This window comes from Muscardinus avellanarius, assembly GCF_963383645.1.
Source record: "Muscardinus avellanarius genome assembly, chromosome: 4".
NCBI classification, from domain to species: domain Eukaryota; kingdom Metazoa; phylum Chordata; class Mammalia; order Rodentia; family Gliridae; genus Muscardinus; species Muscardinus avellanarius.
Genome location: NC_137789.1, coordinates 147978759 through 147995768, shown reverse-complemented (window position 1 = coordinate 147995768; position 17010 = coordinate 147978759). Strand labels below are relative to the sequence as shown.

Here is a 17010-nt window from a genome sequence, read left to right as displayed (position 1 = left end):
ATTTAAATTTTATCTACTACAAATGAAGGAGGAAAGAAAGGATGGGAAGGAGGGAGGGGGAAGGGAAAAGGAAAAAGGGAAGAAGGGTTGGAGGAAAGGAGGATGGGGTAAAGGGAGGCAGAGAGGATGGATCATCCTATAAGGATTTGTCATTCTCAAACTTGAGCACACAAAAAAACCAGTCCCTCCAATGTTGGGCTCAATGTGGTACTAGGAATTGCCAGCAGATGGCACTCATATATTTTTCTAAATATGGTGCCAAATAAAACCAGGATTACTTAAACTTTGTGTTTCAGATCAGAAAGACTGAATAAACCACAGAGCAAACACATTTCAAAACTTTCTATTACCATGAGAAATAATGCTTTTAAGGTACTCTAATGCGCATTCATAGCTTGCAAGCAACTTACAATTTTCACTCTATTCTAACAGCTGGTGGAACGTAAGTATTCATAACCATTATCTGCTGATCAACAGCTTGATAATAGTGGGCTATAAATGACCACGGGGAGATCCACAACTTCTTCCAAAATGGGATATGGGACCATAATATTCTAGTTTATTTTCAATGCTTTTAATAGTTGTTCTACATAGATAGGTTCTGAAATTAGCAAAATTATCATTACCGTTTTCTCAGCTAAGTAAACAGAGCTTCTGAAAGAGTAAAAAAATGAGAGAAAAGAGTAATTCAACCAAAAGAGATAATCAGCAATAAATGTATCCTCTGGTTTAACTAGAGAATCAATAATTTATGCTTAAATCCTTAATAAATATGGGCTGTTCATATTCAAACCATATTTCAACACATATTTACTCGAACATATCACATATGCCACTAAGGAAGAGGTAGTGTACAGTCTGGGGTGGTGGCTCATGCTTGTAATCCCAGTAATTGAGAGGCTGAAACAGGAGGATCATGGGTTCAAAGACAGCCTCAGCAACTTAGCAAGATCCTTGGCAACTTCGGGAGACCCTGCTTCAAAATAAAAAATAAAGTGGGGCAGGGGGGTGAAGGTCAGAGGTAGAATGCCCCTGGGTTCCATCCCCCACCCCCACACACAGTGTGTGAAAGACAGTATCACTGCTGTCATAGAACCTCTGTTTATGGGAGTATGAAGATAATTAAGCCAGTGTTTGTGACAATGTGGCTGTGGGGCTACTTTAGGTTGACCCTTTCAAGGAGGTTTCTCTTCTCTGAGTAGATGACTTGGCTGATCCTGACTGAGGGAAGCAGGCAGCCATGCAGAGGTCAAGGGGAGGAGCCTCCAGGCAGAGGGAGCATGGTCAGCCTGGGTGCAGAAGGCCCTGTGGCTGGCGAGCATGAGGAGGACGGGACAGAACACCTCCAGCAGGAGCCAAGCTGATGGAGAGATGGAAGAAAGGACAGACGGGGAAGAAATGAGCAAGGGTGCTAAATTCAAGTTAATCAGAATTTCCACACATTGATCTTTCTGGAATTTTTTCATTAGTCTAGATTTCTGTCGTAGCGGGTACTGAAATGAATATAATTCTTCTTATTATTTGGTATTTGAAGACATTGCCATCCTTTGGTTATCACCTTAAATATCAATGATCACAGAGCAGTACTGAAAATAAGCACATCTCTAGAAAGTATAATAAAATGGGATGAATAGGCATTACTTTCAAGAGATATCCAGATGGTGAATTTTTAATACTATTCAATTCTTTTATACCAATTTATCCCCCCTTTTTCCCTCAAGGACTGCTGAAAATTATTCTTTCTCAGTTAATTAAAGATTCATATTTGCTGATTATGATTAGTCAATGTTTTCTGGTAAAAGGATGAATTATATAATTCTCAAATTTTATAACATTTGTTGAATTTTATTACAAAAATTTTTGAAAAGCAATATATTTTTAAGTATATTATGAGTGAGGCCCAAGCAATTAAGCTGTAAAAAGGCCCACTGCTTTCTATAACCACACACAGGTCAGATCATTAGTGAAAACCTGGGTTCCTCTTAAAAGATACTGCAATATATACTTGGTCTCAAAATATAATCCCAATAAGGAGGTTTTAAGCCAAAAGTGATGGTGCATGCCAGAAATCCCAGTACTTAGGAGGCTAAGGCAAGAGGTTCATAGAATTGAGGACAGCCTCAGCAACTTAGTGAGACTCTGAGACTCTCAGCAACGTAGCAAGATCCTATTTCAAAACAGAAAATAAAAAGGGCTGTGGATGTAGCTTGGAGGTAGAATGCCCCTGAGTTCAATCCTTAGTACAAAAAAAATAATAAAAGAGATTTTAGATGAGTAAAAATGTTTTAATAAATATAACCCTGAAATTTTAAGAGTTTTAGTTGGCACTAAATTTTAGGGCTGATATTACCATGCCCCTATGACTATCCCTGAGCTACCTATACCCAATCAGGAGCTTCTTGTCCAACATTCACAAAAACGGTTTCAACAACGCCCTGTTTGATGGTGGCTTGCCCTTGCAAATACTTTCAGTAATCACAGAGCCATATCCAGAAATATTCATTAGTAACTATATTTGCATCTATTAGATGTAGATTAAGAGGGTTTTATTTTAACAAGATTTTATTTACCAGCTAATTGGAATGACAATTTATTACAAGTATGAAAATAATTAACTTAGAATTATTAGAGTAGTGCAGCTCTTCTGGTTGGAAGAGAAAAAAATAAACTCATTTTCTTTACTCTCTGGGCCTTGTTTGGAGCAGCTACTTATGTCAGTCATTGTTATTAATTTCACATCGCTACTTTGAATTCCGGTGCTGTTGATTTCTTAAAGGCCTTTTAAAAATAAATTTGCCTTGTATCAAATGCAGTTGTTTAAATAAGCATTCAATTCTGACAGATTTTTCTCTTCATAATTTTCACAGCAACAGCTGGGAGAGAACTTCACCATCAGTCATGGCTTTCTTTGTTATACTTCTTTTTTTTCCTACAATCAAATAAATATGTTCTTATAATATGCATTACCCTGCAAAATTTTTCTTCATGCTTAATAAATGTGACCCTCCATAAATAAACAACAAATAAAATTTTGATTCTTCCTTATCAAAGACAGGAAAGTTCTGATATCATTTTTTTTCACATATTAGTATTGTCTCAATATTCTTTTTGTCATATCAGTAAGCTAAATATGAAAAGAAACCTGCTTTGCTGTATGATTATTTGTCTATTAGTCCAAGAAAAACGACCTGAATATGCAATGTTTAGAAAGTACAAATGCAACTAGCTATGCATTCCTGTCTCAAACATCTTCAAAGATAACTTCATCCTTCCTTTTCCTACATAAAAAAGCATTGTTGTCTTAAGATAAAAGGGCCACAAAACCCCAAGACTTAATCCCTGCTTCAGGCTAATGACAAAAAATATTTTTCATTTTTAGTTCACATCCTGAAAAAAAATTCCCTGGACAGATGTTCTGAACTAGATTTTGAGAGGCAAATATATTTGCTTCACTTAAGTACTTTTCAGTATGATAAAAGAAAGAAGAGGGGTAAAAAAAAAACCATAAAAGTTCACCTAAAACAGATCAGCTTCAAATGATAAAATATTTTTAGTACATTGAACAACTTCAGTTTCAAATATTAACCTATAAATATTTGAATGACAGAACACCTTACCCTAATACACCCAGGATTAAAATTGTTTCATATTTACTTCTAATCATGTCACTGAACTACTGTTTTCCTGACTGCGAATAAATGATTTATTCATATTTGTGTGACAGTTATATATGATTGATTGGGACAGAACAGAAAGGGACTTTGTCCTCTGCAAAAGCTTAGGACAGGACCTGTCCAGTGTATGCCGTCTGTCCATCTGCAGCCAGCCAGCTGAATTACTGCGTGCCCATCTGGTAAGAGACTCAACAGATTGTCCTCAGCATAATTCCCAATCTACAATAAATTACCAAGCCCAATTGACTCTGTTTTCTAGATTCTAATTCATTACAATGCAATGACCTCAACCTTAAGACTTTTTGAATATCAACCATGGTTTTGTAAGTTTCAAGGAAAAACAGCCAGGCAAGCAAACAAAGTACTCTCAATTTTTGTTGCTTTTACAGAAGAAAACACTACCATTGAAAAAACGGATAGAATAGAAATCATCCTAACTGTGCATACCTAGAGATGAACTTTTCCTTCTCATTTCACTAATTGGGCCAAGCTAAGAAGAAAAGACCAGGGGCCAGGCTGCACCCTATACTTATGCTGATGCTCCCGCATTCAGACGCAGCAAACTGTCTATACATTTTACTATTACCCCCAATGGGAAGCTGAACACTAGAAAGTGGTTTCAAAGAGAACTCTGGTTGCATAAAGAGCTGCAGTGACAAGCCGGGAACCTCAGAGCCACATCAGTATTACTTTAGGCCAGTCTGCACGGTGGTTATAACTAAATATATGGCAAATTAAATGAACTTATTTAATGAATACACACTTGTTTAAAAACTGCCTTTCTCTAGAGCCAAAGTCTTACTTCCAGAGTCATTAAATTCAGTCTGAGATGCATTTTTACCCAGATAATTTCGGTTAATTTTCCTACTTAGGAGTTTTATGACTTAACTTTCTTTTTTATATACACTTTTACTGTTACACTGTAATTATACATCATAGTGAGGTTCAAAGGGATACAAACATGCACACAGCTCGGAGTGTTTCCCTTCAGGTCCCACCTGCAGCCCACCCCGTCCATACTAGTGGCCGTCACACAAGGAACAGCATTTGTAAAGTGCCCTCCCACTCTCCTCTCCCCTTTACCACCCCCTCACTCAGTCCCCTCCCACTGCTCTACTTGTCTCTCTCATTTATCTGATGTTTCCTGTTTCCTAATTTCCACATATGAGAGAAAATATTCGGCCTTTAATTTTCTGAGACTAGATCATCCTACGAGGCACAATATTCTCTAGTTCCATCCATTTTCCTGCAAATGACAGTTTTCTTCTTCTTTATGGCTGAGTAAAACTGTATTGTGTCTATATACACCATGTTTTCTTCATCCATTCATCTGCTGACAGACACCTAGATGGGTCCCAGTGTAGCTGTTGTGAATTGTGTGACTATAGACATGGATATGCATGCATCATTAGAGTATTTTGACTAATGCCTTTGGAACAATACAGAGTGGGACAGCTGGGTTATATGGCAGTTCCATTCTCAGTCTTTTTTCTTTTTTCTTTTTTTTGCGGTACTGGGGATAAAACAAATGGGTATTCTACCTCCAAGCTTCATCTCCAGCCCTATTTTTTATTCTTTATTTTGAAACAGCATTTCACTGAGTTGCAAAGCACCTCACTAAGTAGCTGAGGCTGGCCGAGAACCCCAATCTCCTGTCTCAGCCTCCCGAATGCTGGGATTACAAGTGTTCGCCACCATGCCCAGCTCCATTCCTAGTCTTTTGAAGAAACTTCATACTCATCTCTATAGTGGTTATACTACTTTAAAATTCCACAAACAATATATATGATTTCCTGTTTCCCATATCCTCATCAATATTTATTATTATTTGTATTCCTGATGATTGCCATTATAACTGAAATTAGATGAAATCTCAGTGTAGTTTTGATTTGCATTTCTCTAACTGCTAATGATGTCGAAAATTTTCTTTTTTATATGTGTATTGTCTATTTGATTTTCTTCTTTTGAGAACTGTCTATTCATATCAATTTCCCATTTGGGGCATTTTTTAGTGTTGGGCATTTCTGAGTTCTTTATATATTCTAGATATTAGTCCTCTACCAGAAGATTAGCTGGCAAAGATTTTCTCCCAGTCGGCTCTCTCTTTAAGACTCCTGATTGTTTCCTTTGCTGCACAAAAGCTTTTTGACGCCATCCCATTTATTAATTATTAGTTTTATTTCCTGAGCTTTAAGGATCTTATTGAGGAAGTCTTTACCAGTGCTTCTAGGTTGAGAGTTGATCCTATGTTTTCTTCTAGTAATTGCAAAGCTTATAGTCTAAATTTCTAATACAGTCTTTGATCTACCTTAAAAAAAAAAACCTGAAACCAGACCTAAGACACTGCTATTTTATATCAACAGTAGAGTTGAGCTTTGTACATTGTGATTCCTACTGGTTGTTATGTTTCTATTGCTTCAGAGAATTTGTTCCTTTACTCACATCAATTGTAAGAGTCTTTGTTATTCTGATTGGTATCACATAGGTAGTTCTTTGTATTACTTGTATTACTCCACCATGCAGTGCTACGGTAATCATGAATGAAAATTCATTTAAATCATAAAATTTGTACTTTAATCATTTTGAAATAATAAAAATACTAAATCCTTAGCTTTTTTCAAATTCAATTTATATAAATCCTGACCCTATTACTAAATATTAACTCTACATATTCTATGTGGCATACATGTGAAAGATCAGTAACATCAGTAGGCTTATTGTGCATATATGACACTGCACGTGAGCTATATAAATAGGCAGCAGATCTCTTGTTCACATTAATATTTTAGCTACAAAACCAAAACGAACAAAAACTACTGGCAAGTGAAAAGAGCTTTATTTGTAAACTCATTCTGCATATTAATAATATGACATACATATAATAATATGCATGAGACAGGATATGGGTAAACAAATGAGCTAAAATAAGACAGAACTTAAGTCATGACCAATCCCAATAACCATTTTCCATTCTATATTTGCATATAAAATAGATTATAATTCTCTCGCAGAATTAATTTTTCTTAAGCAAAAAATAATTAAATATTTAGAAAATAAAAATAGAAATTACTTCTGGAGATGCAAATTATTTAAACCAATAGCAATTGGTATATATCCCAAAAGTGAGTGTTTTAAGTTTATTAATTTTTAAAATATAAGAGTGTAAAACATCAAATACAAAAACTTGGTATTGAAATAAGAACTGTCTCGAAACTAGTTCTAAGCCCTCTACACCTTAACATGAGTAGATCCAAGGCATTTGTGAACATTTCATATTTGGTGTTACACTAACACAACAATAAGAAAGGGAACATGGACCTAACATTAGCACATCTCCCTAAGCAAGTTTGGTTCCCTTGACCTACCTGCCCCGAACCAGGGCCTTGTTAAATAGTTTCAACACAGTTTTAGACACCAGTGAAAATGAACCTTTCTAGCTAGTCAGGAGTACTGACAGTAGAAAAATAAGTGATGCTGGAAACTTGGTGGTAATACTAAGTTTGATCCAACCCTAAGTACAGTGTTCTGTTGCAATGTTTCAGGCTGCCAGTGAAAACGAATCCTGATGGCCATAAGGTGATTATGTCTCTCCCCAAGTGGATAACTTATCTTCATCCTAAGCAACACTGGCATTAGGAAGAAAACTGGCAGGCACAAATTGCTAAGAAATGGCTGCAGGTGCCCCGGACTTTTAACTCTACAGATACACAGAGAAAATGGAAAAAAGTGGCTTTTACAAGATGAATAGCCTCAGAGGACTCTGTCAACAGACATCTTATGATTGGAGAAGGATTAAAATAAAAGCAATCACCTTTTTGGGTGGAAATGGCACCAACAAAATTGAGGCGGTAAGCTGAGCATTCCTTCTTATGTGTGCTTGGCTGGACCCGAGGTTAAGTGAGAATAAAGAATGAAAACAACAGGCCAGAAAGGAGAGATAGCTAAGGGCAGGGCATGCAAGGGGTGTGGAAACACAGCATCTACCTCTTTCTCTTCCTTTAGAAACCAGACTACACAAAAGCCCTTAGAGGTCCACTGACTGACAACACAAAGATTACTTTATGTGTTAACGAACTAGTTCTAGGTACCAACCGATGAATATTCTGGTCCTCAGGTTTGGCACAAGCATCATGGTTAGGTTACTAATCATGCATCTGCCGCAACAATTTGATTCTAAAATGCCCTGACCAAGTCTCAGATGGCTCATCACTCTTGAAAAGTTATTTGTTTTCCTGAAGATCTTTCTGTGCCAATGTCTGAAAAGTAAACATACAATGAGTATTCATAAAGAAAATCAAATTCTTTTTCCCCCAACACTGGAGATTGAACCCAAGGCCTCATGCATGCTTCTCAAGCACTCTCTCATGAGCTACCCTACATCTCAGTCCTTTAAACTATTTTGAGATAGAATCTCATTAAGTTGCCCAGACTGATTTCAAACTTGTGATCTTCCTGCTTCAGCCTCATAAATAGCTGGGGTTAGAGGTACATACCACCACACCTGGCCTCAACCTAAATTCTTAATAAAGGAATCACATAAAATTTACTTAAATTTAGCACAGGGATAACTCTGGGCATTTCTAAATGGTGTTTTCAAAAGGTTTTATCGAAAATATAACTCTAAACCTAAGTGAAACATTTTTGAACATAAAATGTTTACAGAAAATAAACATGAAACAAAATGTAATGTATCAAATTAAAACTATATTTAAACATACTTTAAAGCTATGCATGTCTTGTATTAAAATACAGCATGGCATTTATAAACAACCAAAGTAAGCAGTTAAAGTAATTTAAAGTGCTCCCACACAATCTGAAAATAAGCTTCCAATAATTAAATCTATTTTTTTAGATCATAAAAATCTGTAACAAAGTTTCAGGATCAAATAAAACATAATGTATGCCTATCAAAAACAAGATGCTTTTAAGCATTATGATTATTAAACTTCTTTAGTGCATAATCCTCTAATAACAGGATAGTTTCAGTCATGGATATGTGAGGTCAGACTGAAAAACTTAGTTTGAAACTATAATCTTCTATTTGACTAAAACTTGCTTCATGTGGTACCTAATTCTCTGGGAACTCAAAATACTTTACAGATTTATATTCTGTCTTTAGTTTTATTCATTGTTGTTTATTAGGTTTTTCAGAGGGGTAAAAACTACTCCAAACATATGTAATTCAGAAAAAACATTCTTACCACTGGTAGAATGATGCAAAACAGAAGTTAAATAAGCAGTGATGGCTTACCGACTCCAAAAATTCTACTTCTGATTGGAGAGCTTCATAAATACTTTCCAAGTCATCTTCCTTATGAACTTCTAATTCTTTTTTTAGTCTGTTTAAAAAAATCATTCAATGAATTGAACACTGAACTGATATATAATAATTTTTATTGTATATACAGTGATGGGTTTATAGCTCAAAAATCAGAATTTCAAGTCAAAAGTAAAGAAGTTACAAATTTTAATTCTCTGTAATTCTTTGAAGACTTTATAAAGTTTGAGGAAAAATTCAGATAAAGAAAATAATGTTAGAAAATAAGTTATAAACATTTATTGGTCTTTTGATAAGAATAACATGGTTTAGTAGGAAAAACATAGTACTGTATCAGATAACCTGTTTTAGTCCTGGCCACTAACAAACTAAATAAACTTGTTTAAATTATTTAGCATCTCTAAATCTAAAAATTTTTCAAGAATAAAAAATTGTGATATTTCACATTGCTCTAAAATTAACTTTATAAAATGCATGTGTAATTAAAATGTTTTAAGAAAATTAAACATTCATGTTCTTCCCCAATTGTTTTCAAATAATTTGAATTTTTTAAGAAAAATTATTTCAAAGCTAGGTGCGGTGGCACTCACTTGTAACCCCAGTACTCAGCTACTTAGCGAAGCCCTCTACAACTTAATGAGACTCTGTTTTAAAATAAAGAGTAAAAAATAGGACTGGTCGTGTAACTTGGAGGTAGAATGCCTCTGGGTTCATCCCCAGTACCAAAAAAAAAAAAAACCCAAAATCTATTTTATGCCTATATTTAGTGTGGAAAATAGTGAAGATGTCATCTTCCATTTCTACCAAAAAATTAAAAAGGCAGAACACTAAGACTTAAAATGGGTAGCTAGGAGTGTGAAGCTGCCCTGAGAGCAGACAGGAAAAGTAACATTACTCTCATAAACCTTAATGATCACAGACTGACAATTAGATGAAAAGTACAGATCAACGTGAACCTGTGCTGAACCCGATCCTCAAGCACTTAAGACCAACAATTTCCCATAGATACCAACAACAGCAAAAGGAAATCCCCTCTATAGGAAACCCTAATATATTTAGACCCACACATCGTCCATACACTGAGAATCAACAATGAGTTTATAATAAAAAAATCACAAAGCATAGAACTAGAAAATCCAGTATAAGTAAAGTCAGTAGAGATGAGAATAACAGATTATATCATAATACATAAAGAACTACACATCTATAAGAAAAAGACAATACAATACAAAACAGGAACAAACAAAAATCCAATTTTTAACAGATAATGCAAAACAAGTTTTCTAATGACTAACAGAAACATGAATTGGTGTTCAATTACATTAGTGATCAGGGAAATATAAGGTCCAAAGTTCTATTTGGCATCCAATCCTTCTTTATGAAAAACGTAGCAGCCTTTTTTTGTAGTATAGTCTGTTGGCAAAAAATTCAATCAACTTTTATTTGTCTAAATATAGCCAAATTATGGAACCACTAGGTGTTCATCAACAGATAAATAGGGTATATATACACAATGAAATTTTTCTCAGTCATAGAGAACAACAAAATTATGTCATTTGCAGAGAGATGGATGGAATCAGAGAATATCATGATAAGTCTGTCTCAGAAAGTTCAGTTCAATATTTTCTCTCATATGCAGAAGCTAGAGGGAAAAGAAGAAGGTAAGAGATTCTAGATAATTGAGGAGAGTGACCAGTGGAACAGTGGAAGGAAGGGAAGAAATTGAGAGGAAAATCAGGATGAAACAGAGTTCAAATTATGATATGTGTGAAGTTATCACTACCAACATCATTATTGTATACAGAGGATGGGATGTGAAGGGAAACATACCGAGACTTGTATAATTTAATGACAAGTCAACTTGCTCTCTTTCTTTTTGATTTTTAGCTTTATATTTGCTTTTGAGAGGTTTGAATATGATGTGTATAGTTTACCTTTTTAAAATAAGCCAGGCGTGGTGGCGCACGCTTTTAATCCCCGCGCTTGAGAGGTGGAGACAGGAGGATCACGCAGGTTCGAAGCCAACCTCGCTGGCTTAAGAGACCCTGTTTCCATATAAAAATATAAAACATAGGTTTGGGAGTATAGCCTGGAGGTAGAAGGGTTTCCAGGAACCCCAGTACCACCCAAAAAAAAAAAAATGCTAGCTGGGTATGGTGGCCCAGGCTTGTAATCCCAGCATTCGGGAGGCTGAGACTGGAGGACTGCGGTTTGCGGACAGCCTCAGCTACTTAGTGAGAACCTCTCTTAAAATAAATAATAAAGAATAAAAAATAGGGCAGGGGGTATAACTCGGAGGTACAACGTGCCTAGGTTCCATCCCCTGCCCCCCTAAAAAAATGCTATTTGGTGTTCTCTGAGACCATCTGTGCTTTGAAGTATTTCATTATTTTTGTAAAACTCTCTGCCATTATCCCTGGCATATGAAACAGTACGATGAATCTCAAGTGCATTAGCTAGACTTTACAGTTTTCATTACACCTACCTGACATATTAGAAAAGGCACAACTAGGAAAAGAAAATAGACCAATGGTGTGGGTAGACTGCAGGCATTGACTATAAATGGGCAAGAAAAAACTTTTAGGGTGTGGTGGTGATTACATGACTGATTTTGTTTTGCAAGCCTCAAATCTGTATCCTAAAAAGGGATACCGATTTACTATATGCCAATTATACTTCAATAAGCCAGAGAGAGGGGGGGAGAAAGAGGGGGGGTGGGAAAGAAAGTTGGTTGTCCAGGTTCCTGTAAGATGACAACCATCACCTAAATTGGAAAAAAAAAAAAAAAAAACCTCTCAGCAAATCTCCCATAAACCATACAGACAAGCTAACTAGGAAACAGAAAATATTGCAAACTTGAAATTACATTTAAGCAGGGAAATGAACATCTACAACCTGCTGTGAATCCTGCACCAATGGGAGGGAATTAAGCAGCAATTAAATGGAAGGGAGGAGAAAGGAAAAGGGGCCCAGGCAAGTGGACGGTCCAGCCCCAGCGAGCAAGAGTGGAGTAGTGAGAGCAGGCTGGGCCTCACAGGCCAGAGCAGGCCCTGCTGCAGAAACGGAGAGTTTTTAAGACAAAAGCTCTCTTAGCGTTGGGTGTGTGTGTGGGGTGCTTGTATGTTTTTCTTATTTAATGACCTTTGTCTCTCTAGAGCCCTTAATTTCCATTTCTTGATGTCTTTAAAGGTTAAAGCCCTTCCAAGTTGTCTATTTTTTCACACAGGTACCATATCTGAATGAAAAAAAAGAGATTGTTTTATTTTTCTATGGAGAAAAATTTTAAGAACTATATTATGAACAAAAAACAAAAACTACATTTAGAAACTAGATAATTCCAAAATGATATAAACTGGGTGAGTATAAAAATGAAGAAAACAGTTACCTTTCTTCCTGAAGCAAATATAACACTGATATATACCCATGCCAAAAGTTATAAATAAAATACTGGCAAAATACCAAACCAATACCACATTAGAAAGAGAATCCAGGATGATCAATTAGGATTTATTTCAGGAATGAATGTGTAGTTCAATATTAATATTAACATAACTGATCACACTACTATTTCCCACCTTTAAAATATTAAAAATAATCCGGGCATGGTGGCGCACGCTTGTAATCCCCGCACTTGGGAGGCAGAGACAGGAGGATCGCGCAGGTTCGAAGCCAGCCGCGTGCGCTGGCTTAGGAGACCCTGTTTCCAAATAAAAATGTAAAAATAGGTCTGGGAGTTTAGTCCGGAGGTAGAAGGGCTTCTAGGAACCCCAGTACCACCAAAAAAAAAAAATATATATATATATATATATATGTATATGTATATATTAAAAATAGATCCTTGATGAAAATTACCAGTAAAAGTTAAAATTAATGGATTTTTTGCACAATTAAAACATCAGTCCTAAATATATATATATAAACTATTTTAAACATATAGATATATTAATACTATAAATATAAATTTAGTATAATATAAATATGAATAACTATTAGAAGTATTTTATACTAATGTATGTGTATGTCACATTTGCTAGGGAAACACTAGAGGCAATTCCTTCAGGAATAATGATGTTCATTGCCTCTACCTGTTTTTCATATTTTGCTGGATTAACTCACCAAAATTAATCTAGAGAAAATGACTAGAGGCATAAGAATTTGAGAGTAGTAATAAAACTACTTCAGTTTTCAGGTGATGTGACAATATGCCTGGAGAATCAATGAGAAAGTACACTCAAAAAGTAAGATAATTTAGTAAGGTGGCAAAATATAAAATTAGCATACAAAAGTAAGTAGGCTTTATTGTCATCAATAATAACTACAGTACTTTATCCTCAGATAGAACATCATAAAAATGTTAATTATTCCAAGTTAAATCAACTCAATGTGATCCCAACAAAAATACTAATAAGTTTTTCCCCCCTGGTGCTAGACAAATTGATCCTTAAGTTCATACAGAAAACAAAATAAACAATCAAGAAAGCTCTTAAATGCTTTACTTCACACAAACACACACACACACACACACGCACGCACGCACGCACGCACGCACGCATGCACCTGAAAAGGGAAAACAAAGCAGGGTGACTAGCCCTACCAGATGTTGTCGTACTACATACTATTAACCTTTGGTAATTAAAATAGCACAATACTGGTGTATAAATAGAGCAGTAAGACACACAGAAGACATAGACTTAAGTACAAAAGACATTTAGAATGTGAGAAAGGGGGTCCCTCAAAACACTGGAAGAAAAAGACTTTTTAAAAGTTTTAGGACACAAATGCATATAAATGAATATCAAAGATAAAACTGGATCTATATTTCACAATGTATATGCTCTAAATGGATGAAATATTTAAATATGAAAAGTGAAACCAAAGGAGGACAAAATGAAAGCATAAGTAAATTTCTTTATTCATTGAATATGGATAAATAGTTTTAAACTATGGCTTAAAATATACATAAAATAAAAGAAAGATTTTAAAATTCAACTATGTTTAAAAAATGACTAACAGCCAGGTACAGCGCTACATACCTGAAATCGAGCTACTTGGGAGGCTGAAGCAGAAGAATTGTGAATTCAAGGCTAGCAAAGGCAAAATAATAAAACCCTGTCTCAGAAAACTTCTTCATAGCAAAAATTACTCTAAGTCAAAAGGCAAATGATATTCTGGAATTAAACATTTGCCACATGAAGAAATTTTCTAACCTAAGGGGAATATGACCAAAACCTTGATGTGAAAATATAGAAAGGTCATAAACTAGCAGTTCAGGTGGGAGGCCCTGGGTTCTGTTCTTTTCTTTTCTTTTCTCTTCTTTTCTTTCTTTCTTTCTTTTTTTTTTTTTTTTTTTTGGTGGTACTGGCGTTCTTAGAAGCCCTTCTACCTCCGGGCTACACTCCCTGACCTATTTTATATATTTTTTTATTTGGAAAGAGGGTCTCTTAAGCCAGTGTGGCTGGCTTCAAACCTGCGTGATCCTCCTGTCTCCACCTCCCAAGTGCAGGTATTACAAGCGGGTGCCACCATGCCCGGCTAGGCCCTGGGTTCTATGCCCAGCACATAATTTTAAAAGAGACAGTTCATAGGGAATGGTATACAAGTTGCCCTTAAACATATTTTAAAAATGCTCAATTTTATTCAGAATAAAGACTGGAAATTATGCTATTCAGGGATACTATTTCTCATTTATGAGGTTGCCAATGCTCAACAAAAAACTTTTAGTGAGGCTATGGGGAAACAAATGGGCTCAAACATCACCATAAGAAATTCAAAATGAGTGGGCGTGGTGGCGCGCGCTTGTAATGCCAGCATTTGGGAGGCTGAGACAGGAGGATCACAGTTCACGGACAGCCTCAGCTACTTAGTGAAACCCTCTGCAATTCAGTGAGACCCTGTTTCAAAATAAAGAATAAAAAATAGGGCTGAGGTGTAGCTTGGAGACAGAATGCCCCTGGGTTTTATTCCCAGTACTGCAAAAAAAAAAAAAAAAAGAAAAAAAAGAAATTCAAAATGGTACAATCTCAATAAAGAGTGTGATGCTAATAAAACTGTATTTGCATTTTCCTTTGACCTTGCCATTCTATTACTAGTAATGTGCTGTGTAAAAACAAAACAACTTATGTTCAAGGTTATTTGCTGCAGTATTATTTTATTTTTGCGGATCTGGAGATGGAACCCAGGAGCATTTGACCTTCGAGCTACACCCCCCGCCCCCGCTCTATTTTTTATTCTTTATTTTGAAACCAGGTCTCACTGAGTTGCAGAGGGCCTCACTAAGTAGCTGAGGCTGTCCACGAACCGCGATCGTCTGGTCTCAACCTCTCAAATGCTGGGATTACAAGCGTGCGCCACCACGCCCGGCTGCAGTATTATTTTAATAACAAAATACTGGAAAAAATCTCTGTATCCATTCATAAGAAACTGATTAAATAGTTTAGTACACCCATTATGATGAAGTATTATACATCTATAAAAATGAAAATAATCTCTTTTTAACTAACATAGAGTGAGTTCGAGGATGCATTATCAAATGAAAAACAACAGGATAGAAAGATTATAAACAGGGTGTTATTGTTTGTGAAAGAGAAAAGAATACATATTTAACCAGTAATTTTTGTAAAAAGACACAGGGAAGATAATCCATAAACTAGTGGAGATGCCTCTCTGCAGCAGTGAGTGAAAATGGAATGAAATACAGAGGGGATGCGGTGAGATTCCTCTAGGTATCGTTTTATACTCTTCTGACTTTTGAAAAATAATGTTTCACATCTCCATCAAATAAAATTTAATCAATAAGACTGGCAAAAAAAAATCCATAAAGCTTGACACAAAATAGCACTTAAGTTAGATATACAAAAACCTAACTGCATTTCAATTTTATAATCCAAGAAAAATGTTTGAAAATTTAATTGAACTAATTTTTGTACATAGTCTATATACCTTAGGTGAGATATATGATAATACAAAATACAGAAGGAGCCTATATTTTATTTAGTAGGCTTATTGTTCATGGCAGTACACAGATACCAATTTAAAATCATGTTTAATATTACAAAGTTTAGGCAATGAATAATTACATGGATGTTGTTAAGAATCAGACTTTTCACTAGAAAAAGGTAAGTATAGATGCAGACTATGGGGAGGCGAAGACAAACCCTTTCATTTCAGATTTTAATTGGAGGGAATCAGTATAAATTCATGATTATAAACTGACATTGTGGGTTGTGCCCACGGCAAGTACTTAGTCCCAGTGACAGTAAGCAGCAGTGAGCACACCTGGCACTGTGATCCGCCGCTCAGTGCCAGCTCAAGTGTACCGGAGGTCCTTAGAGAAATGACTGGTGGATCTAAGCAAGGGTAGGAGCAGCCTGGATAGCTTCTTGCCCCAGAAAAAAAAAATTAAAACCTGATGGAAACATGTCAAGTTGAGTTATTCCAGGAATTTAAAAACAGCTCAGTATTTGTATATTTATGAATGCCATTTATTATAGTAACAGATTAAAGAAGAAAAATGCATATTATTATATCAATATATGCAGAAAGAAACATTTGATGAAATCAAGCACCCATTCGTAACTTAGACTCTTAGTAACTCTATGGTATAAAAATATCTAACTTCTCTAATAAAAAACTTATAAATTAAAAAAGGGGGAACTTCCAGATTGAAATAAATTTAGAAGACATTCTAGCTCATTGATATGTGTATACATTATTTGGAACCTAATTTAGACAAACTGAAAAATCAATGACATTTATAGGTCATTGAGAATTTGGCCACTGACTGGATATTTGATGGTATCAGTTAATTACTCTTCATTATTTCTACATGTGATAATGGACTCTAGTTATCTTTTTTTCTTTTTGCAGTGATGGTAATTGCATCTTGTGCATGCTAGGCAAGCACTCTATCACTGAGTTACACTGATCAGAAAGTCAACATATAAAATTTTCCTATATTTCTATGTACCAGCATTGAACAGTCAGAACATATACATTTGTTTAAAAGCATAATTTATAACATTATCTAAAAGTACAAGCTACCTAAAAAATAAAACTCAC

General features: G+C 35.4%; 1 protein-coding gene across 1 annotated transcript in view; it reads right to left on the bottom strand.

The window, feature by feature from the left end:
• Positions 1–7894: 7894 nt before the first annotated feature.
• The window catches only part of CCDC172 (coiled-coil domain containing 172), a gene marked incomplete at both ends in the record, with an annotated part of 80123 nt that continues 71007 nt past the window's right edge, over positions 7895–17010 (bottom strand). Inside the window, 2 exons of the mRNA XM_080695410.1 lie at positions 7895–7930; positions 8926–9013. Coding sequence (XP_080551536.1) covers positions 7895–7930; positions 8926–9013 — 124 coding nt within the window. The remainder of the gene's footprint in view (positions 7931–8925; positions 9014–17010) is intronic.